The sequence below is a fragment of the Natator depressus genome, chromosome 25, assembly GCF_965152275.1.
Source record: "Natator depressus isolate rNatDep1 chromosome 25, rNatDep2.hap1, whole genome shotgun sequence".
Classification (NCBI taxonomy): Eukaryota; Metazoa; Chordata; order Testudines; family Cheloniidae; genus Natator; species Natator depressus.
In genome coordinates, this window is record NC_134258.1 from 1,761,075 (window position 1) to 1,787,331 (window position 26,257).

The 26,257-nt window shown below is 43.3% G+C and overlaps 1 protein-coding gene across 2 annotated transcripts in view; it reads left to right on the top strand.

Moving 5' to 3' along the window:
• ELAVL1 (ELAV like RNA binding protein 1) overlaps nt 1-26,257 on the top strand; it is a 157,746-nt gene that overhangs the window by 43,057 nt on the left and 88,432 nt on the right. For both annotated transcript variants that reach the window (XM_074939645.1, XM_074939644.1), the window contains exon 2: nt 12,895-13,078. In XM_074939645.1, coding sequence (XP_074795746.1) covers nt 12,907-13,078 — 172 coding nt within the window. In that variant the 5' untranslated portion in view covers nt 12,895-12,906. The remainder of the gene's footprint in view (nt 1-12,894; nt 13,079-26,257) is intronic.

A 26,257-nucleotide genomic window follows, 5' to 3' on the forward strand; every position in this document is an offset into this window, starting at 1 on the left:
AGTGTCACAGCACACGATTACTGAAAAATTGCTTGCTTTCTCGTTTTGACCATATAATTATAAAATAAATCAATTGGAATATAAATATTGTACTTTAATTTCAGTGGATAGGATATAGAGCAGTATAAACAAGTCACTGTGTGTATGAAATTTTAGTTTGTACAGACTTCACGAGTGCTTTTTATGTAGCCTGTTGTAAATATCTAGATGACTTGATGTACCCCCAGTTGAGAACAACTGCCATAGCTAGTTGATTTGTCACCTCTTCCTGTTGTTAGCTAGATGGCTTTGTTTACCTTTTATGTAAACATACCTTCATTGTCTGCCTGAGGACCAGGCTGGTTAGACAAGTGAATACATAATTCTTTATGATCCAGACATGCTAACTCCCCAACCACCTTGTGAGCTTTGATGGTTTTGTTTACTGTATATGTAAATTGCAGTTCCATTGTCACTGGTCTCTCTGGTTCATTTCGATTCAAGACCTGGGCAGACCTGTTTCTACTTTGTCCAAATACAGACTTCAAAGCATAATATAATTGAGTATTCATAATTACTCATAGTGTCAATACGTACATTTTTAATGATATTAATCACCAATGTTGTTAGTTTTCAAATGATACCTTACAAGGCATAGTTTGTACAGATATCATTGCAGTAGCATGTAGGGGGTGAATCCAGGGTGCTTAGGTTCACAAGGCTGAGAGCCCTTTTGTGTGTATGCTGGGATTTGGGGGAGCCCTACATTTCTGTGAGGGACTGAGCCCCTCTCCCTGCCTGCTTGTGTGTTCTGGGACCTGGAGGACCTTGCTCCTCTTGGGGTGTCTGAGCTTCTTTTTGTGCCCCTCCATGCAACGAGGATCTGGGGTGGGAGGTGTGGTGCTACCGGGGCTGGAGGTAATGCTGGGGGGTGGGGGGCCGCCAGAGTGTGTGGGAGAGGCCCTTTTTGGAGGAGTGGCGGACTGGGTGGATCTGGGGTATGGCTGGGGAAGCCTGACTGACTGCAGCAGGGTTAGGGGTCTCAGCTGAAGGTAAGAAGTGGAAGTGAGAGGTGCGGCTTATGCTACCTAACCAAGGTAGCATGCAGCCTTCCAGTAAGCCGCTGCCTTGTGATATGTGTATGCAGCCGCTTAGGGCGGGGGTCAGTAGGAAGCAACTTCTTACATATGAATGCATTGTATTACCAACTACTGGCTTGATGGGGAGCTGAAAGTGTGGCAATAGGGGGGCTACATACTGGGGGGAATGGTGAGGCAGGGGGTGAAGGAGAGACACACCAGTCTTCTCACACATGCTTAAAGTTACTAAGTCATCTAAGGTTTTGGGACATAGACCAGTAGCATATCAACTGCAAACCAAAGGTGAGAACTCCGACTGTCTAGAAATGACCACTAGCTCCTACCAACACACTTTTTTTCTGTTTAACTCTGCATTAATAAAGGCTTTTCCCATTTAATTTCCTCGTATTATTAAAGTTGTAAAATTCAAAGCTCTGAAAGCCAGGAAGCAGCGTTAAGGTAAATGCCCACATAACCTGAATTCTGCCCTTTGGGTGATGCCCCAATACACCCACAACATGCACGCTCCCATGCTGCCTTTTCACTGTAATGGAGAGTAGTTATCTGTGCTTGCTGTATGCTCAAACACCGAGTCTACTCCCCCAACAGAATACTATCCTTTCATCAAAAAGAAAAGGAGGACTTGTGGCACCTTAGAGACTAACCAGTTTATTTGAGCATGAGCTTTCGTGAGCTACAGCTCACTTCATCGGATGCATACTGTGGAAATTGCAGAAGACATTATATACACAGACACCATGAAACAATACCTCCTCCCACCCCACTCTCCTGCTGGTAATAGCTTATCTAAAGTGATCATCAAGTTGGGCCATTTCCAGCACAAATCCAGGTTTTCTCACCCTCCGCCCCCCCCACAGACAAACTCACTCTCTTGCTGGTAATAGCCCATCCAAAGTGACCACTCTCTTCACAATGTGTATGATAATCAGGGTGGGCCATTTCCTGCAGAAATCCAGGTTCTCTCACCCCCCTCCAAAAACCACACACACAAACTCACTCTCCTGCTGGTAATAGCTCATCCAAAGTGACCACTCTCCCTACAATGTGCATGATAATCAAGGTGGGCCACTTCCAGCATAAATCCAAGTTTAACCAGAACGTCTGGGGGGGGTGGGGGGGAGAGGAAAAAACAAGGGGAAATAGGCTACCTTGCATAATGACTTAGCCACTCCCAGTCTCTATTTAAGCCTAAATTAATAGTATCCAATTTGCAAATGAATTCCAATTCAGCAGTTTCTCGCTGCACTCTGGATTTGAAGTTTTTTTGTTGTAAGATAGCGACCTTCATGTCTCTGATTGCGTGACCAGAGAGATTGAAGTGTTCTCCGACTGGTTTATGAATGTTATAATTCTTGACATCTGATTTGTGTCCATTTATTCTTTTACGTAGAGACTGTCCAGTTTGACCAATGTACATGGCAGAGGGGCATTGCTGGCACATGATGGCATATATCACATTGGTGGATGTGCAGGTGAACGAGCCTCTGATAGTGTGGCTGATGTTATTAGGCCCTGTGATGGTGTCCCCTGAATAGATATGTGGGCACAGTTGGCAACGGGCTTTGTTGCAAGGATAGGTTCCTGGGTTAGTGGTTCTGTTGTGTGGTATGTGGTTGTTGGTGAGTATTCGCTTCAGGTTGGGGGGTTGTCTGTAGGCAAGGACTGGCCTTTCTCCCAAGATTTGTGAGAGTGTTGGGTCATCCTTCAGGATAGGTTGTAGATCCTTAATAATGCGTTGGAGGGGTTTTAGTTGGGGGCTGAAGGTGACGGCTAGTGGCGTTCTGTTATTTTCTTTGTTAGGCCTGTCCTGTAGTAGGTGACTTCTGGGAACTCTTCTGGCTCTGTCAATCTGTTTCTTCACTTCCGCAGGTGGGTATTGTAGTTGTAAGAATGCTTGATAGAGATCTTGTAGGTGTTTGTCTCTGTCTGAGGGGTTGGAGCAAATGCAGTTGTATCGCAGAGCTTGGCTGTAGACGATGGATCGTGTGGTGTGGTCAGGGTGAAAGCTGGAGGCATGTACGTAGGAATAGCAGTCAGTAGGTTTCTGGTATAGGGTGGTGTTTATGTGACCATTGTTTATTAGCACTGTAGTGTCCAAGAAGTGGATCTCTTGAGTGGACTGGACCAGGCTGAGGTTGATGTTGGGATGGAAATTGTTGAAATCATGGTGGAATTCCTCAAGGGCTTCTTTTCCATGGGTCCAGATGATGAAGATGTCATCAATATAGCGCAAGTAAAGTAGGGGCGTTAGGGGACGAGAGCTGAGGAAGCGTTGTTCTAAATCAGCCATAAAAATGTTGGCATACTGTGGGGCCATGCGGGTACCCATAGCAGTGCCGCTGATCTGAAGGTATACATTGTCCCCAAATGTAAAATAGTTATGGGTAAGGACAAAGTCACAAAGTTCAGCCACCAGGTTAGCCGTGACATTATCGGGGATAGTGTTCTTGACGGCTTGTAGTCCATCTTTGTGTGGAATGTTGGTGTAGAGGGCTTCTACATCCATTGTGGCCAGGATGGTGTTATCAGGAAGATCACCGATGGATTGTAGTTTCCTCAGGAAGTCAGTGGTATCTCGAAGATATCTGGGAGTGCTGGTAGCGTAGGGCCCGAGGAGGGAGTCTACATAGCCAGAGAATCCTGCTGTCAGGGTGCCAATGCCTGAGATGATGGGGCGCCCAGGATTTCCAGGTTTATGGATCTTGGGTAGTAGGTAGAATATCCCAGGTCGGGGTTCCAGGGGTGTGTCTGTGCGGATTTGTTCTTGTGCTTTTTCAGGAAGTTTCTTGAGCAAATGCGGTAGTTGCTTTTGGTAACTCTCAGTGGGATCATAGGGTAATGGCTTGTAGAAAGTGGTGTTGGAGAGCTGCCGAGCAGCCTCTTGTTCATATTCCGACCTATTCATGATGACAACAGCACCTCCTTTGTCAGCCTTTTTGATTATGATGTCAGAGTTGTTTCCGAGGCTGTGGATGGCATTGTGTTCCGCACGGCTGAGGTTATGGGGCAAGTGATGCTGCTTTTCCACAATTTCAGCCCGTGCACGTCGGCGGAAGCACTCTATGTAGAAGTCCAGTCTGCTGTTTCGACCTTCAGGAGGAGTCCACCTAGAATCCTTCTTTTTGTAATGTTGGTCGGGAGGCCTCTGTGGATTAGTATGTTGTTCAGAGGTATTTTGGAAATATTCCTTGAGTCGGAGACGTCGAAAATAGGATTCTAGGTCACCACAGAACTGTATCATGTTCGTGGGGGTGGAGGGGCAGAAGGAGAGGCCCCGAGATAGGACAGCTGCTTCTGCTGGGCTGAGAGTATAGTTGGATAGGTTAACAATATTGCTGGGTGGGTTGAGGGAACCATTGCTGTGGCCCCTTGTAGCATGTAGTAGTTTAGAAAGTTTAGTGTCCTTTTTCTTTTGTAGAGAAGCAAAGTGTGCGTTGTAAATGGCTTGTCTAGTTTTAGTAAAATCCAGCCACGAGGGAGTTTGTGTGGAAGGTTGGTTTTTTATGAGAGTATCCAGTTTTGAGAGCTCATTCTTAATCTTTCCCGGTTTGCTGTAGAGGAGGTTGATCAGGTGATTCCGCAGTTTCTTTGAGAGCGTGTGGCACAAGCTGCCAGCATAGTCTGTGTGGTATGTAGATTGTAATGGATTTTTTACCTTCAGTCCTTTTGGTACGATGTCCATCTGTTTGCATTTGGAAAGGAAGATGATGTCTGTCTGTCTGTATCTGTACAAGTTTTTTCATGCAGTTGATAGATTTCATCGCCTCTTTACACTTGTACATAAGAGAGAGCCTAACCCTATACTTTCTCCAGCCCATCAATAAATCCACAGCCTGTTCTCATATCCCACCTCACTACTGACAGTACCCTTAGTAAGGGTGCCCTGCTATTGACACAACCTACACAATCCTATACTAACATAATGGAGACTGAAACCTCAAGGTACACATGCACTTCTTTCCTTCGATCACACACAATGGGGGCTCAGCCCCAGATCTCGTATCACAATCACAGCTCTTCCAAGCTGCTCCAACTTACTTTTCCCCCCATTCAGTGAAGCTACACCTGGCACAATGAATGCATTTGGAGTGCATCTAGATAATTCCCAGTAGCTATTATTGCCAGCTTCAGGGGGAAAAGTGAAATGTGTGGGCTTTTTTCTGTACTTCCTGATTTTCAGAAGTTTGAGTTTTTTTGAACTCAACATTCTGCAAGGGCATGAGGCATCACCAGACAACTCTAACTCTGTTTTAACAAAGATTTTTGCCACTTACTACAAAGCGTTTTCCTGTCAAAAGGGTTGACAAGAGTTTTCCTTATTGGCTTTTGCTGCTGATGGATGAAAGTTCTCTTTTTGTGCTTTGGTGGTGGACACTTGAGCATTAATATCAAATGTGCTAATTTTTCCTATTTAATCATTTGAATCCTCCAATTTTGTTGTCCCTATAACTTACTAAATCAGCGTAGGTATACTGTACATGTTGTTCTGGTGCCTGAGCATCTTACAGATTTGTTAATCATTGTAGCAATGAAGATATGTCTGCAGGTTGCATGTATTGTTCTGGCAGCGTCTGGTGCTCCTTTGAGTCGGTCTATCCTGGTCTATGGGGAGCTTACTTCTGATGATGAGGTTGGAGAGGTTTGAAGGTTGGTTGAAGGCAAGAAGATGGAGTTCAGGACAGATTGGCGGGGGGGGGCGGAGGGATGAGGTCCCCATTAAGTATAGGTTATAGTTGTTTGTTACCCCATATAGGTTTCAGTGTGGGGTGGTAGGTGACAACTAGGGGTGTGCAGTTGGAGCGGGTTTTATTTCCATCTTAATGCAGGTTCTCTTGGGGTATTTGGGTGGCCTGTTCTATGATTCAGTCTACTCTCTGGTGGAGTGTCCTTTGTGTGGTGAAGACAGTTTTAAGTTTTAAGGTATGTATCCAGTGTGATGTTGCACTCCGTATGATTTTATGGAAATATATGCTTATGAGTGTAAATATAATGTAACTGGAATATGCTTTATGCAAAAGGTCTCTTGTAAGGTGGTATTACAAAACTTATCTATTGAGGGTGTTCATCCCATTTTTATGAATGTATCGTTCTTGTATCCAAAGCTAGAAATTTGAAGTATTACTCTGAAGTCCTATTGTAACTATGCAAAGTATGGGCCATTAATGGTGGCCTGGCATCTTGATGGCTCCTATTAACTAGGACAGTTGGTTGTAAATGGCTCTGTTTACTTGTAAACTTTCCTATATACCTGTGTGCCAGCCAGTGGGTAACGAAGTCTCACATGTGAACATGTCACATGATACTAGAATTCATCTTAAACCCGGTGCTTTTCCATTTAGAAGGAAGGGTGGGAATCCAGAGAGAGACAAAGGATTCCCGCCTTGTGCCAAAGATCTAAAAGGGGGTGGCACAGAACAAGAGAGATCCCCTAGTTACCACCTGAGCTGGAGCTAACAAGGACTGCACTGGGGGAAAGAATTGGGCCCAGACTAAGGAGGAGTCTAGTCTGTGAAAGAAGCTTATTGGAACATCTCTGAGGGTGAGATTTACCTGTATTCAGTTTCTTAAATGTATTAGGCTTAGACTTTTCTGTGTTTTTGTTTTATTTTGCTTGGGAACTTCCTTTATTCTGTCTGTTATTATGTGAAGCCACTTAAATCCTACTTTTTATACTTAATAAAATCACTTTTGCTTATTAACAAGCTCAGGGTAAGTGATTAATATCTGGGGGAGCAAACAGCTGTGCATATCTCTCTATCAGTGTTATAGAGGATGGACAATTCATGAGTTTACCCTGTATAAACTTTAAACAGGGTAAAATGGATTTACTTGGGGGTTTGGATCCCATTGGGAACTGGGTGTTGGAGATAGGTAACCTGCTGAGTGGCTTTCAGTTAAAGCCTGCAGCTTTGGTTGTGTGGTTCAGACCTGGGTCTGTGTTGCAGCAGGTTGGCATGTCTGGCTCAACAAAGCAGGGTTCTGGAGTCCCAAGCTTAATGGGCTTAGAGGTAATTCCAGCACGTCAGGTGACAGCCTCAAGGGGGTCTCTGTGACCGAACCTGTCACGTCCAGGACTTCATCCTCTGAGCATATTCTGTGGTATCTGAGTGCCTTGCTGTACAGAACAGATTTCTTGGTGTGTTTGGGGTAGTTACTGGATCTATGAAGGTAGGCGTGGTGATCCACGAGTTTGTAATACATAGTTGTCTGTAGGATTCCATTACTGAAGGCGATTGTGGTGGTCAGGAAGTTGATAATCCTGTGGAAGTGTCCTAGAGAGAGACTAATGGATGGATGGTGGACGAAAATATTTATGTATCTCAGGTATATCATTCGTTTTGTAGTGCATTTGTCCAGAAATTGTTCTTCAAGGTTGGCCATGAAGAGGCTGGTATATTGTGGAGTCATCCTAATATTGAGAACTGTTCCCATGGTTTGGACAAAGTGTTTGATAATTTTTCATCCTCGTTGTTGAATGTAATAGATGAGTTTGGCGATGTGTTTGGGGTGGATAGCTGCATGTTGTCTATTGTCTTGGAAATATTTGAGGCAGGCAGGTATCCTGTCATTGTGAAGGATGTTGGTGTATAGAAAAGTGACATCCTTGGTGGCAAGGATGGTGTTCTGAGGGAAGTTGTTAATGTTGTGGAGTTTGTGGAGGAAATCACTTGTGTCCTGGAGGAAGCTGGTCCTTTTTGTGATGAGTGGTTTCAGGATGGTTTCTATGAGTCCTGATTTTCCTTCAGTAAGAGTGCTGTGGACAGGTATGATGGGTCTGCCTGGGTTCCCTTGTTTATGTATCTTGGGAAGCATGTACAAGGTCCCTGGGGTAGGCTCTTGGGAGGATGAGTTGCTCAGGAAGGATTTGAGGTCCTTAAATTCCTGGGTGAATTGCAGCATGGACTCTGCTTTAAGTTTTTTATAGCAGGGCTTTGGAGCTGTGTTCCGCTCCAGGCAAAAACCTGCAGCTCCATGGCTCCGGAGCTGCTCTGTGGGCTCCGCTCCAAAGCCCTGCTTTATAGTATGTGGGTTTTGGAGAGCTTGTTAACGTAGTCCTCAACTATGGGGACTATGATGGCATTCCTTTTGTCAGATTGTTTGATCACTATGTGGTTAGATAATCTAATCACCAGATTAGACTTCAGGGACTGTATAGCTGTCCTCTCAAAGGTGGCGAGATCCTGGTGTATGTGATGCTTTTTAAGGATTTCACAGTCAATTTCTTTCATGATGTAATCAATGTAATGATCAAGGGTGTGGTTTTGTCTGCTCTGTGGTGTCAAGTCAATTCTTTTTTCTTATGAGTGTCAATAGGGATGTGGTAATATGAGTGGTGTCCTCACTGTGAAAGAATTTTAATTGAATCCATAACTCTTCTAGGCACCAAAAATCACAGGCTGAATAGATTTCAGAGTAGGAACCGTGTTAGTCTGTATTCGCAAAAAGAAAAGGAGGACTTGTGGCACCTTAAACTAACAAATGTATTTGGGCATAAGCTCATGAAAGCTTATGGTCAAATACATTTGTTAGCCTCTAAGGTGCCACAAGTACTCCTTTTCTTTTTAGAGAAGTTAACAGGATTGTAAGTCTTCAAAATTTCCCAGACTTCAGGGTTGCCAAACTCTTTGCCAGCACAGCCCCATTTTATTTAATTTTTCTCCCAGGATCCCAGACAGCATGAATGATACCATTTTTTCTACAAAATTGCATCATCTGCACAGCGTGACTTCGTACGTACGGGGTGTGTGTGTGTGATCCTCCATTGTTTGAATTCAAGGAGGTTTTTTATTATTATTAAAGAACCATGGCGATAGGTAGCTACATCTGGGGTACAGATGTAGAGACTGTACCTAAGTGACAGGTTTCAGGGTAGCAGCCGTGTTTAGTCTGTATTTGCAAAAAGAAAAGGAGTACTTGTGGCACCCTGGAGACTAACCAATTTATTTGAGCATAAGCTTTCGTGAGCTACAGCTCAGAGCTGTAGCTCACGAAAGCTTATGCTCAAATAAATTGGTTAGTCTCCAGGGTGCCACAAGTACTCCTTTTCTAACCAATTTATTTGAGCATAAGCTTTCGTGAGCTACAGCTCTGAGCTGTAGCTCACGAAAGCTTATGCTCAAATAAATTGGTTAGTCTCCAGGGTGCCACAAGTACTCCTTTTCTTTAGGCTGAATAGAGTCACTGGTTTTATGGCTTATTACAAGAATCTGTAACCTGCTAACCACCCTTCCTAGCTGCCTTCTTCCCCCCCCGCCCCACCCTTCCTTTGCCTCCTGTGACTGGAGGAGTGTTCACAGGCCACTTCCCCTTGAGTGATCATAAGAACATAAGAATGGCCATACCGGGTCAGACCAAAGGTCCATCTAGTCCAGTATCCTGTCTTCCGACAGTGGCCAATGTCAGGTGCACCAGAGGGAATGAACAGAACAGATAGTCATCAAGTGATCCAAGCTGTTGCCCATTCCCAGCTTCGGGCAAACAGAGGCTATGGACACCATCCCTACCCCTCCTGGCTAATAGCCATTGATGGACCTATCCTCCATGAATTTACCTAGTTCTTTTTTGAACCCTATTATAGTCTTGGCCTTCACAGCATCCTCTGGCAAGACTGTGCATTGTGTGAAAAAATACTTCCTTTTTGTATGTTTTAAACCTGCTGCTTTTGAATTTTGTTTGGTGACCCCTAGTTCCTGTGTTATGAGACAGAGTAAATAATACTTCCTTATTTACTTTCTCCACGCTGGTCATGATTTTATAGACCTCAATCATATCCCCCCTCAGTCATCTCTTTTCCAAGCTGAAAAGTCCCAGTCTGATTAATCTCTCCTCATATGGCAGCTGTTAATACCCCTAATCATTTTTGTTACATGTATTTCAATGGATCAAAATGCAACTACTTATGCTAAACAATCTGTTGCATCTTGTATTTAGCTGTGACACTCTGTACGTTTCCCAGACCTGAGGAAGAACTCTGTGTAAGCTCGAAAGCTTGTCTCTCTCACCAACAGAAGTTGGTCCAATAAAAGATACTATCTCACCCACATTGTGTCTTATAGAGATTTTAGACAAAATGTGATATCTCACTGATTTATTTATTTATTTATATATTTAAAAAAATTGTTCTAACCACAGTACTTGAACTTTTTTAAAAGTGAGTGAAAATTTTCATTCATCCTGAGAATTGACCTTCAGTGTTCTGGTAACACAGATTTGAATCCGAACTACAAGGGTAAGTGAAACATAGGCTTGTTGTGGAATTCTTTCAGTGGATTCCAAGGCCAGAAGGCACCATTGTATCTAGTCTGACCTGTATAACAGAGGCCATAGAACTTCCCAAAATAATTCCTAGAAGAGATCTTGTAGATGAACATCTAATTTTGATATAAAAATGATCACTGATAGAGAATCCACCATGACCTTTCATAAATTATTCCAATGTTTAATTGCTCTGGTAAAAATGTGCACTTTATTTGCAGTCTGAATTTGTCTAGCTTCAACTTCTAGCCATTCGATCGTGGTATACCTTTCTCTTCAGACTGAAGAATGCAAAGCCTATGGGTAGCCAAACTAGGAGAGTGTATGGAGTTTAGTATTTCTGAAGTTAAAAGGAATAAGATCACTGTGGCTAAAAGGTTAAAATGGCTTCAACACTTCCAGTGGTTGGCATGAGGGTGTTATACTGCGAAGGAAGGATGGTATTAGAAAAATCTAGTGTGAAGTGCATGATATCACTTGCGGGGTGGGTGTTTGCATACCTTATTTATACATCAATGTATTGAATCAAGGTACTCTGATTCCATGGTGACAAGCGTAACACAAATTTTTAATGTTGAAGGTCTGTAGGTACAGTAGTTTCATAAGTTTATATGGAGCCTGGCAGGACTACAGGGGTGGAAAATTTTGCATCTGTATACTGTCCAAAGTGTAGGGTCCTGAAAATTGGTGGTGGTGGTGGTGGTACATATTTCCATCTAGAACTCCAGTTTAACATAGTACCGCACTCTGGGTTAAATTAATCTTGTATGCTGATGGGTTCCTTGTGTAATCAGGAACTTTTTTTTAATGTAACTTGTTACAAAATGTGTTTGTAGGATGCTATAAAAAACAGTGCTAATATATAGTGACCAAAAGGGACTGGTTCTGCTTTATATAACTGGTGATGGGAGTGATTTGGTAAGTTGACGTTGGAATTTAATTTCTACAGCAAAGGTTTAATAACCGTATGAGTGTGCTCATGGACATAGATTTTCTTTTGAAAATGTTGTAATTGGGCAGATGTAAGGTTATGCCAGTGCACCAATTCTTAGTTGTGTACAGTAGGGACCTCCATCACTTAAGAGTATTCTTTATGCCCATTGTTTTTAAATAACCATCCGCTTAGGCATCACCCTGTTCAGTAGGAGCTGTTGCAGCCCTTTTGGCATAGGGCAAGGAGTGCTAGGCTGAGAGCTGGGATTCTGACTTCTAGTCCCCATTCTTCCACTAATTCTGTGCACTTCACAGCCTGTGTATGTGGCCTTGTAACTCAGTAACACCTAGTTTAGAAGGCAGGGAAGTATAATCTCCCCCCTCTGAGAGTTGCACAAGATCATTTCAAACAGCTGGGAAAATAATCTATTCTCTAAATTTCAGAAGGGTAGCTGTGTTAGTCTGTATCAGTAAAAACAACTAAGTGGGTTATGTCCCATGAACACTTATGCCCAAATAAATTTTAGTTTCTATGGTGCCACAAGGACTCTTGTCTCTAATGTTGCAGACCAAAGTCTCAGCCATCTAGCTACTTTGTTTCTGAGAATGAATGTGCCAGGCCTGTGTGTGTGTCTGGGCTTTCTAACCCCTAGGCCCCATTTCCCTCCTGAGCCAGGAATAGAACCTGGCAATCCTGATTCTCAATATTCTCAGATAGTTGTGTAAATCCCTGCTCTTCTGGTAGCTGGCCCACACAGTGGGTAACAGCCTGATATTGTGACCAGTTATTCATTTAGCTGAGGTAAGTACATCTCTGTTGTGGATTTAAAAGTTCTGGATTCAAGTCCTTCTAATGTGTTAAGTTGCGTGAGGAGGTCAGTATGACTTCACATGAAACTTCTGCATTTTTTTCAGTGTTTTTTTTTTTAAACTTAAAAAATTATAATAAAAAAACCAATCCTGTTAAAAGCATGCTTGAGTTTCAAAGTCAAGCCCTAAACTAGGAAATGCCAGAATTAAGGTTCTTATGCAATCTTATGTAATTTGCCTCTTGTGTATGTATTATGAATTATTAGTCTTCATGTGATCACATGCTGTCAGTTCTACAACACCCATGCTTCATTCTGTATAAAGGCTGGACAGTGTATAAGGCAGAGGTTTGTAAGAAAATAACTTGTAGTTAAGACAGTGCACTGGAACCCAAGAGAACTGGCTTCTATTTCAGTCTCTGCCACAGATTTCCTGTTACATTGGGTGAAGCTGTCACTCCTGCAGTCTGTGTTCAGCCCCTTGCTCATATGCATTATAATTTTTTTAACGTAGTTTTGTGTATGTGATTTGGAAAAACATTGAAATGTACCTAAAATATATTTTCACTCCTGTTTTCCCCCCCAAATTTATTGAAGTGAACATCTGGGTTCTTTTCAGTGGTTCAGGTTTGTTAGCTTGACAGAATGAAGTAGTCTGGAATTTTTTGAAAAATACTGGAGTTTTCCTTTAAGAACTAAAGATAATATATAGTTTTGAAATAGTTACTTGAAGCTTTCAATTGAATACAGGCAGAGAAAGTTCAATTTATTTTAAAATGAAGATTTAGACCTTATTTGTGACTTTTTTCTCTTTGCAGATATTTTATAAAATGTCTAATGGTTATGAAGATCACATGGCTGAAGATTGCAGGGATGATATTGGTAGAACAAATTTAATCGTGAACTACCTCCCTCAAAACATGACACAGGATGAGTTACGGAGTCTATTTAGCAGTATTGGCGAAGTTGAATCTGCTAAACTTATTCGGGACAAAGTTGCAGGTATAATCTAGTCTATACAAATTTTTGCTTTTTGGTAGACTGCTTGCTCAAACCCTCGACTAAATGCAATTCAAGTAGATATTTTGAATATCTGTGTATATTGTCTGCAGCTACCAGCAATGAGCACAACTAGATTTAATGCAATGTTAAGATTAAGAAATAAAGTACTATAAAGTCCAAGACATTTCATAAATGAAGGGGCTAAATTCATCTCTTGGATTAGGAGGTGCAACTCATTAACTTAATTCAGACCCTGGTGTGAACAGGTCCATTCAACCTGTAAATTCTTCTGGAATATTAACTTGGCCTTATTGAATAAATTGAGACGTAGACTGTGCAAACAATCTGAGTCTTCAAAACAGGAAAATGCTACATGTGCAACGTGCCTTATATATTGTTGCAGGAGAAAACCTTAAGGAATTTTCTTATTTGAGTGCTTTATTTTGTGACCTTAACATTGCTCTAATGCTAATTCCATTTTAACTTCCCAAGTTCTTTAAGGAAGAAGGCAGGATGGGGCTCAGGGAAAAATAACAAACACAGAGCTGCTTAGTCTTGTGGAATTTGATGGTCCTTTGAAATTCAGATAATGTCATCAGAGCCATAGCTTTCCTGATACACCTATTCATCTTATTAGCTAACAAGGTTCACTAGCAGAGCCTTTATCAGCTTCTTGGTGTGGAAATAATGAGGTGGTTAGAGTATAAAGGTACTGTAATTTTTGACACACTAAGCAGTTTCCTGTATTTACAAGTTCTGCTCATCCTTGTTCAGAATCTTTTGAGTTTTCAATCTCCTGCTTCAGCAGGTGAGGTTGTAAATTTCTATAACCAAGTAGCTGTGCAGCTGACTGCCTGTGGATGCATGTTTGCCTACACCCATGTCTAAGCATGCAGCTAACAGCCTAGTGGAATTTTCTACAGCACTTGGTGAATCCTGCAGTTCAAAGATTCTTACTTTCTTCTTCAAAATTAGCAAAGCCCATATTGTTCATTTACATAGGCCTTTTACATACCAAGTCTGAAGCTTCAAAATTAAGTGGCTGAGTTATCCTCATGAATAAAAATTAATATTTTTACAGAATGTCAGTTTTGCTAGAGACGAAGCATGTAAAATTTTGTGCAAAAGGTGAATATTTTAGAAAGCATGCATGTGAGAACAGGTGACTACAACAGAAATAAATTTTAGTCTCTAAGGTGCCACAAGTACTCTCATTCTTTTTGCTGATACAGATTAACACAGCTACCACTCTGAAACCTACACCAGAAATGGTTTTGCAACTTTAGAGACTCTTTTCCCTCCCTTCTTCCCTTTCCACTACCACTACATCCGATTCTGGAGGGTCTGGTGTGGAGTTTCTGCTATTCTATTCCCCTAATCTGTCTTGTGTTTTTTTGGATCATCCTTTGCTATGAATAGCTCCAATACTTGACTGTGTTTCATTACTTTCCGAAGCAGCTATGGGGTGGAATCTATGAGCAGCAGCTGCACAGACATTGGTGCTACATGTATATTTGAGAAGACATTAGGCATCAGTTAACGTTTGGAGGATGATCTTTGCTCCTTATGATGGTAGTTTTTATTTAATCTTGTTTTCTGCAGAAATGATGACCTAGACCTTTTTATGAGGGAAAACTACTTATTGTTAGGTTTCAGAGTAACAGCCGTGTTAGTCTGTATTCGCAAAAAGAAAAGGAGTACTTGTGGCACCTTAGAGACTAACCAATTTATTTGAGCATAAGCTTTTGTGAGCTACAGCCCACTTCATCGGATGCATACTGTGGAAAGTGTAGAAGATCTTTTTATACACACAAAGCATGAAAAAATACCTCCCCCCACCCCACTCTCCTGTTGGTAATAGCTTATCTAAAGTGATCACTCTCAGTATGAATTAACCTGCTTAGCACAGGCTGAAGAATTCATATGGTAATTCCTGTACTGAAGGAAATTATTTGTCCCTATTATATAAATGAATACTTTCAGGCCCAGTTACTTGTGGTTGAGTTAGATATGCAACCTCTCTATTTAGACTTTAAATGAGAATGAATTTACTTCTTCCCTTATAGGTAATTATGCTTTCTTTTAAGAATTTGTCTTATTTCCAGTTTGAATTTTTATAAATTTAATTTACAGGCATTGGATCTTGTTATGCATTCTCTGCTCGATTAGTCCCCTAGTGTCAAATACTTTCTACCTCAGTAGGTGTCTATAGACTATGATCAAGACCTTTAACTTTTTTGCCTAGCTAAATTGAACTTTTTAAGTTTCTCATTGTATGACATGTATTCCATTCCTTGAATCACTTTCATAGCTCTTCTCTGAACTCTCTCCATTTTTTTCCAGTCTCCTTTTGAAGTATGAGTATCAGAACTGGATGCAGTATTCCAGTAGTGGTCTCACCAGTACTGTATATGCAAGTGATGCTCTCTCCCTACTCTTACTAGATCCCTGTTTATACATCCAAGGATCTTGTTAGCCTTTTTCGCCATAGCATCCCTCTCATGTTCAGATGGTTTACTACAGTGACCCTAAGTACTTTGTAGAGTCACTGTTTTCAAGAATAGTTGTCCATCCTGTAAATACTGGCCTATGTTTTTGCTCCTAAATCTATGACCTTGCATTTGGCTATATTGAAATTCATGGTTTCAACTTCTTCTACATAATTTACCAAGCAATCTAGATTACTCTGTGTGAGTTGTTTACTGCTACAATTTTTCAGTCGTCTGCAAACTGTATCTGCAAAGACTATATATTTTCTTCCAGGTCATTGATTAATTTTTTTTTTTAAAATGGCATAAGGCTGACAAAGACAAGGCAGGAGCTCTCTCTGTAACAGTGTTTCTCAAACTATGAGGCAGGTCTCCAAGGGAGGAGCAGGAATGGTCAAGGCAGGTGCAAGCTCTGTGTATGTTTGTGTGGGGGTTTTTTGTTTTATTTAGTCTGTTGTGAAAAGTGATATTGACGAATATGATTTTTCACATTGCCACCCTTACTTCTGTGCTGCTGCTGGTGTGGCGTTGCCTTCAGGACTGGGTGCCTGGCCAGCAGCTGCTGCTCTCTGCTCTGCTTTCAGAACGGGGTGGCAGTATATGTACTTGGGGTGAGGGGGATAAACTACTACAGATACTATTACAGATACTACAGATCAAATAAGTTTGAGAATCACTGCTCTGGAAGTATCCCCACTATTTGATCATTCTGTTAACAATTGCATTTTGAGATGCTAGCCTATTTTAATTTATTGAAGAAGTATCATATTGATTTGATGTAATGCAGATTTATTAATCTGAGGAACTAAATCTTATGCCTTACAAATAACTTGATAGAATATACTTTGATATCTTTATCAACCAGATTTGTAATGTTTAAAAAATCAAGTTTGCTTGACAACACCTATTTTCCATTAAGCTATGTTGATTGTCATTTAATTATTTTTCTGTCTTCTCTTTATTGATAGTCCCACAGCATCTGTTCCATTATTTTTGCCTGACATTGAGGCCAAACAAACTAGCTGATAATTAGCTACTTATCTTCTTTTATTCTTTGACTTTCTTCTTGGTCTCTGGAATTTGTTTTCCAAGGTTCATTGAACTAACACTAGTGACCTGCAGACTCTTGGGTGCAACATTTCCAGATCTGTTGATTAAAAGTTTTTAACTTTAGTAGAAGCTGCTTAACACCCTCCTTGGTTACTGCTGGAATGGTGCTGTTATGAGTTGGATATGTTATCTAGTTTTGTTCCTCATACAGAATAAACATTAACCAAATTCTTTTACCTTCTGTGCATCATTGACTATTTTACCATCTCAATCTAGTAAAGAAGATCTGTATAAGTGTTAGGATTTCTTTTGTTCCATGATTCATTAAAAATATTCTTCCGTATTGTCCTTTAACCTGTTAGCCATTGGTACCTTCAGCTTCCTTTGAGTCAACTGCAGTTCTTAACTTCTAGTTTATATTCATTGCAATCCATTTCCCCTTTTTCCATTTGCTGATTGCTGCATGGTGACTGACTTATCTTTCATATGCTCTCAGCTAAGATGCCCGTCTAACTGAAGCATTATGCTCTCAGTCAGTATTGCATATAATTATTTTTAGCTTTGAGAAATTGGCCCTTTTACAATTCCAAGAGTCTATATTACTGGCTGGGACTGTATTCTGTTTTCACACAGCAAATAGATCGTGGTCACTTTTGCTAAGGCATCTGCTAACTCTTTATTTTGCTGAGAATGCATCTTTGTCCCTTAAATAAATAAAATTCTATAAATAACTAATCTGTTTAGTATCTCTTTTTTTGAACCATTTTTACTAACAAATGGTTGTCTTTAGTTACATTTTTCCATATAGTTAAAAATCATTGCCAGTTATCCTTGTATGTACTGTTGAAGAAACTAGCGTTTAAGCAATTTTCTCTTTCAAAATGGCCACACTTTCCCGGAGGTTAATGGCTTTTAAGCTACTTGTGCCCAAGTAGAGAAGGAACTGCTTTTCTAGAGGGGAACATCCAGAGTTACTTTCCAAAGTTTTAGTAACTACTATCTAAAACCACTACTTCAGGGCATAAGCCAACCTCTAACTTCTGGGGTTTAGGAGGAAACTTCTTCCCTGGGAGCAGGTTGTCCCATATCTGTTAGGGTTTTTTTGTATCTTGTGGCCATCTCTTGTGTTTTAGAGACAGGATACTGAACTAGATGGAGCACTCATCTTGAATTTCTGTATTCTGATGGAGTGGTTATGGTTCTGTGCTTGCTTCAAAGCAATCATCTGACTTTATGTGCGGAGTGTCTGGACTGAGGGTTTTGTCCTGAGAGCCTTTGCATTGCTTTGTTGGTTGATTAACTCCTCAAAGGAGGTTGAGGTTCCAAGTGCTGTTTGATTGTCACATCACACTTGGAGCTCTTGGTGGCTGGCTTGGTTGGAAGGTTGGACACCATGGATATTTCTCCTGGTTTCATGCAGAAAACTGTACCTGTAGCCTGTTTTGTGCTGCTGTAACACCCTTGTCTTGATATAATTCGTGTCAATGGTTGCCCAAGGTTCATAGGTTGTCCCAGCCCCCCTTAACAATGCTTCAGCCTGTCACCTGACTGGGGGCAAAGGGATAGTGCTGAAAAGGATTATGACTCTTTAGAGTGTGATGGGCTGATTCCTCAAAAGCTATGTAAATATCCACTGAGGAAGAAGACAAAGGCAATGTCTGTCCAGTATGATCTTACTTTTGCTCATTTCCTGAAGAAGCAGCCCCAATTCACTTCCTAAAGCACAAGCCCATCCTTTCTCTTCCTGCAATCCCCTGCTTTATTTGTTACACACCTTTGAATGAGGCAGGGGTGGGGTGAGGGCTTCAGATACCTGCCTCATTGGGGGCATGGCTACACCTTCAGCGCTGCAACGGCACAGCTGGACTGATGCTGCTACAACGTGTCTGGTGAAGACGCTCTGTCAATAAAACTACCTCAGCGAACGGCAGAAGCTATATCTGCAGGACAAGCTCTCCCACCAACATAGCACTGTGCACATGAGCACTTGCGTCAGTCTAACTTATGTCGCTCGGTGGTGGTTTATTCACACCCCTGTGTGACGTAAGGTATGCCAATATAAGCTGTAGTGTAGATATAGCCTTACTATGTATTCTAGGCATTGATTGAGGCCCAGATTCTGTGGGGCAAGAAAATAGCATGTGGTCATATCATTGGGGCAAAATTAAGGAAGAAGGGGCAGCCTTTATGGCAAGTTTAAATGATTTCCCCCTTAAAATAACTCTTTATTTAGGAAGTAGTTTTGCAATTTTACAAATCTCTCTACCACAAGTATAATATTAACAATTACAAAAAATTAATTTTGTTTAGAGAACTTATACAAAGATAGTCATCGGTGAACCTCCTTGTCATCAAAGGCTTTTTTTCTGCTTTAAACTGAAAAGACTGTTCTTCGAGTGGTGGACCCTATTGTATTTCAGTGAGGGCTTATGCATGTGCACCATGTGTTTGGATCTGGAGATTTTTTTCAGGTGGTAGTGTTCGTTGATCTGCACATGCGCCTGTGGCTTGCCTCATGGTTTTGTCTGAGGTGATAAAGGGCGGACAGAACTGATCACGTCTCCAGTTCCTTCTGACTGCAGCATGGTCTGGATCGGAACTATTAGTGTCTTCTTGCATGTGATGCACTTACTGCTACAACAACAAACACAACTGAACATAGTCTTACAGAGTTTTACCATTTCTGCTGGTTTTCTAGTAGTTCATTTGCTAGTAGAATCGGGGTTCCTTTTTGGGATGTTTTAGTCCAGTGGAAACCCCTCCACCAACCCCCCCCCCCCCCGTGTGTGGGTACTGGACTATGCAGAGAACCCAAGGCTTTAAAATCCATGCCTCCTGCCCATGTTCCTTCTTGGTCAGCTACGAACATCAACGCTGCATCTACTGCTTGGAAGAAGCCCACATTTCATCCAGGTGCAGTATCTGCCAGTTCTTCCCAAGCCATACCCAGACTCTCCATCTCCAGAAGTACCTCATGGAAGTTGCCATGAGACCTCATTTTGACCCTGGCCAGGCAACCTCCCTGTACATCAACCTGAGGCTACCAGCAGTGTGCCTTCAACTATGAAGCCCGAGGCTGGCACCAGCAGTACCACCGTTGTGGACCATGCTCTGGGGTCTAGTCAGGAGGTAAGGAAGCATGCACATAAGCATGGCAGTAAGTCTTCCTCTAAACCTAAGAAGGGAGAGACTCCTTCCATGAGTTAATCATGGGGACGGAGTGCAACCTAAAGTGCACAAACATGAAAAGCAGCTGCATGAAGAGACTGATCCGCCTGTACCAAGTGTGGACACACGCACACAGTCAACATCAGCATCGCTCAGAACCAGAGAGCCATAACCTCCAAGGAAGACCATTGCTCTGGTTCCAGGGACTGAGAAAGCGCTCTTGATGCCAGGGAGGTTGGGAAAAGTGCCAGAGCCCCAGGAAGTGTTTGTTCTGGGAGAATCAAGGTCCCCACGCTTTCTGGAGCCCTCTACTTCTAGGGAGTTATCATCTCCGGCATCAGACATGCCACATCTGAGGCACTCCGAGCCCACCACTCCAACAGTGCACATGCTTCTGCTAGCTCCGATGGTACTGCCAATGGAACTGGTCTCCCAAGTTTTTGTCTTCAGAGGACTTAGATGAGGGTTAGGGACCATCCATCCCTTCCCACCACTACGAGTACCCACTGTGGCCTTCTATATTGTGACCATATTCTCCACTCCAGCTGCCACTGGTTTCCTTGTTCCATGGGGCCCTCCTCAGCACCCTCTGGATCCATCCTGCTGTCCCTATTGGGGATCATGGCCCTAATACCTTCCCTCAGAACCTGTCCATTCTGTCAGGGAGGCTTCACCTATTTCACCACCTGAGGTACTTTTGAGTTGATGTTTGGAACCTGTAATGGAAGATGAGCTGCTCAGAAGGTACTGCTGGAACAGGAGAAATTCCCATCATCCTCTCCTGATGCAACCGTGGTTTCAATGTCCTGCCCATCTTGTGATGACTACCAGGAATTCCAGGATCTCCTGCGTGGAGTGGCTGGAGAGCTTCACATTCCCCAGGAGGAGATCCAAGACACTTAGCATAAGCTGCTGGATATACTTCTCTTAGGTCGACTCTGCTTGGCCTCAATATCGAACAATGATGCCATCTTTGAGCCAGCTCACACAGTTTGGCATATGCCAGCCACATGTACACCTACCCCAAAGGGGGCAGAAAAGGATACTGTGTACCAGTTAAGGGGTCTGAGCTTCTGTTCTCACCTCCACCTCCCAATTCACTTGTGGTCCATGCGGTGACAGAACGGGCTAGGCAACAGCATCCATGCTCCACCCCATCCAGCAGGGAGGGCAAGCAACTGGACTTTTCAGGCTGCAAAGTCTTCTTTTCAGCCAGCCTTCAATACAGGATTTCAAATGATCAGGCATTACTTGCCAAATAAATTTTCTGTAATTCAGGAAATTGTAAGGACTTTGCTGAGGAACTTCCACAACAGGACCAGACCTGATTCCAGAAGATTTAAAAAATCTCATCCTCCAGGACCACCCTCAGTCTTCCTCCTCCCAGATGAAACCCCTACAGAAGAGGTATTTCTGAGGAACTCTAGAGAGCTGTCAGCCACCTTGCCTGCTGCCATACAACCACACCACCCCATTTGAGTGTCGTCTAGCACTCTTTACAAGCTTGAGTGCAATAACGTATAAGTGGGTGCTAAATGTCATCCACTATGGCTATACGATTGAGTTCTTTTATGCTTCCCCATCCCTCCTCAAGGACCACTCATGACAGCAACTTCGCCCTGGCAGTGGCCTCCTGACTACAAAGAGGGGTGATAGTGGGTTCCTCTGGACTTTTCTATTCAACTTACTTCCTGATACCCCAATAGAAGGATGGGTGGAGCCCAATCCTGTATCTCTATCATCTCAATTGATTCATCTGCAAAACCCAAGTTTCATATGGTCACCTTAGCAGCCATCATCCCATCATTAGAAGAAGGCATTTGCTTATGGCTCTCTGTATGCAGGATGCTTATTTTCACATAAAAATCCATCTGTCCCACCGAAGGTTCCTGATGTTTACGGTAGTCCTTCAGTACTTTCAATACAGGGTCCTGCCATTTGGACTCACCACTGCTCCCAGGTTTCAGAGTAGCAGCCGTGTTAGTCTGTATCCGCAAAAAGAAAAGGAGTACTTGTGGCACCTTAGAGACTAACACATTTATTTGAGCATAAGCTTTCGTGAGCTACAGCTCACTTCATCGGATGCATTCAGTGGAAAAGCTTTCGCCATCAGGGAGGCCTATCTCTGGGGAATACAAGGACCCCATAACGCCTATCTCAATGACTGGCTCTTAGCAGCGTGGTCCAGAGATGAAGTCCCGATTTCTACCTCCATATTACTCAGACTCCTTTCAACCCATAGGGTCATCATCAATGTTGAAAAATCAACTTTGGACCCCACATGGTCCCTAGAATTCATAGGGGCCTCCATCAACTTAGTCATAGCACGAGCATAGCTACCAAGGAACGTATTCCAGTCTTTCATAGCCCGAGTAGTGTCTCTTAGGAACTCATAGCCCGAGTAGTCAGTGGTCCTTCTCTCTTGCCTCTCTCTCTTTGGCCATATGGCCTTGGGCACATACATCACTGCCTTTGCTCACCTCCACCTTTGCTGCCTCTAGATGTGGCTCCAGAGAGTTTACTCACCCATGGATCTGATACTGATGGTTCCTACTGAAGTACACTCTTCCCTCCAGTGGTGGACAGACCCCGACAGGTCATAGAATCATAGAATATCAGGGTTGGGAGGGACCTCAGGAGGTCATCTAGTCCAATCCCCAACTAAATCATCCCAGCCAGGGCTTTGTCAAGCCCGACCTTAAAAACCTCAGAGGAAGGAGATTCCACCACCTCCTTAGGTAACGTATTCCAGTGCTTCACCACCCTCCTCATGAAAAAGGTTTACCTAATATCCAACAGGTCTGTGTGAGGGTCCCCTTTCTCCCATCCTCCCCGGACAATACAGTCATTACCAACACATCCCTCATAGGGTGGGAGATTGTATAACGCAGGGAACATTGACCCCTCAAGAATTCAGGATGCAAGTCAACATTCTAGAACTCTGAGCTGTTAGGAAGGCATGCCAAGCATTTCTCCTATCCATTTGCTCCCATCATGGTCTTATCATGCTGGACAACACCGCCACTGTTTACTACGTCAACAAACAAGGGGGCATGAAGTTAACTGCTCTATTTGTGGTGAAGTGGTCAGTCTATGATATTGGTGCATCGTCCACAAGATCCTTTTATCTGCAGCCTATCTTCGAGGGACTCAGAAAGTGATTGCAGACTCGCTCAGCTGACCATTCGTGACCGATCACAAGTGGGAACTCCACGATACCATAGTAAGCGACATCTTCAACACATTGGAGACTGCAACCTGGGATCTCTTTGCCTCCCTCGAGGCACATACTGCACTAGGAGAGGTATTGGTTTCCACTTGCAATGCACTCATTCTCTGCTGGTCAGACTAGATCAACTACATCTTCCCCACCACCATTCCTGCCATGGGTACTCCACAAGATCGGGCAGGAGAGAGCAGTGGTTATCCTGATTGCCCCACTGTGACCCAGACAGTTCTGCAGAGAAGGTTGGGAAACCAGGTCAGCTTGCCCTCCACTTCCCATCCCCACTTTCCCTGAGCTGCTAACGCAACATAATAGGAAGATCAGACATCCTGATCAGCAGACACTTCACCTCACAGTGTGGTATTTAGACGGGCATCTTCTCTAGAATGAGAGAGTTCATCAGAAGTGCAAGACAACCTCTTGAGCAGCAGGAAGGAGTCCACTAGGTGTTCCTTCCAGGCCAGGTGGAACCGCTTCGCTACCTTGGTCCAACAGAAAGGACTTTTCCCCAGAAGAGGTGAAGATTCCCCTTCTTTTGGATTACCTCCTGTGCTTGAAGTCACCAGGTGTCGTCCTCAACATTCTCAAGGTCCATGTAGCAGCAATTTAGCACCTTTCACCCCCTCGTGGAAGGACACTCCATATTTACATACCTGTTGACTGCTAAGTTTTGTAAGGCCTCATTAGAACCTTCTCACCATACAACCTATTCCCCCCCCCCCCGTGCCCCATGGGACCTTAACCTAGTTTTATCAGCACTGATGAAACAGCTCTTTTAAGCCTCTAGCTTCCTACTCTGTCCCTCCTTTCCATTTAAAGTTGCCTTCCTTGTGGCTATCACTTTCTCCACTTTCCCATAAGGATTAGGTCTCCCTGCACCTACATCTCAAGTTTCTGCCAAAGTTCATATCCCAGTTACATGTCAACCAACCCATCTGCTTACCTACTCTCTTCCTGAAGCCTCAGAAGAAGGATGACTTCACTCCCTTGACGTCCATCAGGCCTTGGCCTTCTACCTGCAGAGGACAAGACCAATCAGGAAATCTTCTAGATTGAGATAAACAATATCCAGGAGGGTTAAGTGGCATGCAGTCTACAAGTGGATTTCACTATGCTATCAGTTGTCAGGACTGCCTCCATCCCCTGGGGTGAGGGCACATTCCATGAGATCCCAGGTTTCGACCACGGCCATCCTCCACATTGTGCTGCTTTGGGACATATGTAGAGTGGACACGTGGAGTTCAGTACATACCTTTGCCATGCATATATGCAGGATTCTGCAACGGATGCCTCATTTGGCACGGCTGTCCTTTGCTAAACCATTCCATCTTCATCCTTGCACCATCCTCCGACTTAAGTGTACTACTTGTTAATCACTCTCAGTAGAATATAATAGGGACCATCACTCGAAGAGGAGGAGGTGGTTACTTGCCTGTAACTGGAGGGCCCTCAAGATTTGTGGTCCCTATCTGTATTCCACTTCCTGCCCTCCTTCCCCTTTGCTGCAGATATCTTGAATTCACGGTGGAGAAGGAATTGAAGACAAGATCAGTCTGCCCCACCCTCAATCACCTTGGACGAAACTGTGAGGCGAACAAAGGGCTCATATGTAGCCCAACAGACATTACTTCTTGGGGGAAAAAAAATCTCCTGCTCATGATGCACATGCATAAACCCTCAATGGAATACAAGCAGGTACCATGTCTCAAAAAATATCTAGTTACAGATCACTTACAAGAAGTGGAAGATTGGACAAATGACCAGGGAAGAGTATAAAAATATTGCTCGGGCATGCAGGAGTGAAATGAGGAAGGTCAAATCACACCTGGAGTTGCAACTAGCAAGAGATGTTAAGAGTAACGAGAGAGGTTTCTTCAGGTATGTTAGCAACAAGAAGAAAGTCAAGGAAAGCGTGGGCCCCTTACCGAATGAGGGAGGCAACCTAGTGACAGAGGATGTGGAAAAAGCTAATAAAAAAGGCTTTTTTTGCCTCTGTCTTCACGAACAAGGTCAGCTCCCAGACTACTGCACTGTGCAGCACAGCACGGGGAGGTGACCAGCCCTCTGTGGAGAAAGAAGTGGTTCGGGACTATTTAGAAAAGCTGGACGAGCACAAGTCCATGGGGCTGGATGCGCTGCATCCGAGAGTGCTAAAGGAATTGGCGGATGTGATTGCAGAGCCATTGGCCATTATCTTTGAAAACTCCTGGCGATCAGGAGAAGTCCCGGACGACTGGAAAAAGGCCACTGTAGTGCCCATCTTTAAAAAAGGGAAGGAGGAGGATCCTGGGAACTACAGGCCAGTCAGCCTCACCTCAGTCCCTGGAAAAATCATGGAGCAGGTCCTCAAGGGATCAATTCTGAAGCACTTAGAGGAGAGGAAAGTGATCAGGAACAGTCAGCATGGATTCACCAAGGGCAAGTCATGCCTGACTAATCTAATTGCCTTCTATGACGAGATAACTGGCTCTGTGGATGAGGGGAAAGCGGTGGACATGTTGTTCCTTAACTTTAGCAAAGCTTTTGACACGGTCTCCCACAGTATTCTTGCCAGCAAGTTAAAGAAGTATGGGCTGGATGAATGAACTATAAGTTGGATAGAAAGTTGGCTAGATTGTCAGGCTAAATGGGTAGTGATCAATGGCTCCATGTCTAGTTGGCAGCCGGTATCAAGTGGAGTGCCCCAAGAGTCGGTCCTCGGGCTGGTTTTGTTCAATATCTTCATTAATGATTTGGAGGATGGTGTGGATTGCACCCTCAGCAAGTTTGCAAATGACACTAAACTGGGAGGAGAGGTAGATACGTTGGAGGGTAGGGATAGGATACAGAGGGCCCTAGACAACTTAGAGGATTGGGCCAAAAGAAATCTGATGAGGTTCAACAAGGACAAGTGCAGAGTCCTGCACTTAGGACGGAAGAATCCCATGCACCGCTACAGACTAGGGACCGAATGGCTTGGCAGCAGTTCTGCAGAAAAGGACCTATGGGTTACAGTGGACGAGAAGTTGGATATGAGTCAACAGTGTGCCCTTGTTGCCAAGAAGGCCAGTGGCATTTTGGGATGTATATGTAGGGGCATTGCCAGCAGATCGAGGGAGGTGATCATTTCCCTCTATTCGACATTGGTGAGGCCTCATCTGGAGTACTGTGTCCAGTTTTGGGCCCTATGCTGCAAGAAGGATGTAGAAAAATTGGAAAGAGTCCAGTGGAGGGCAACAAAAATGATTAAGGGACTGGAACACGACT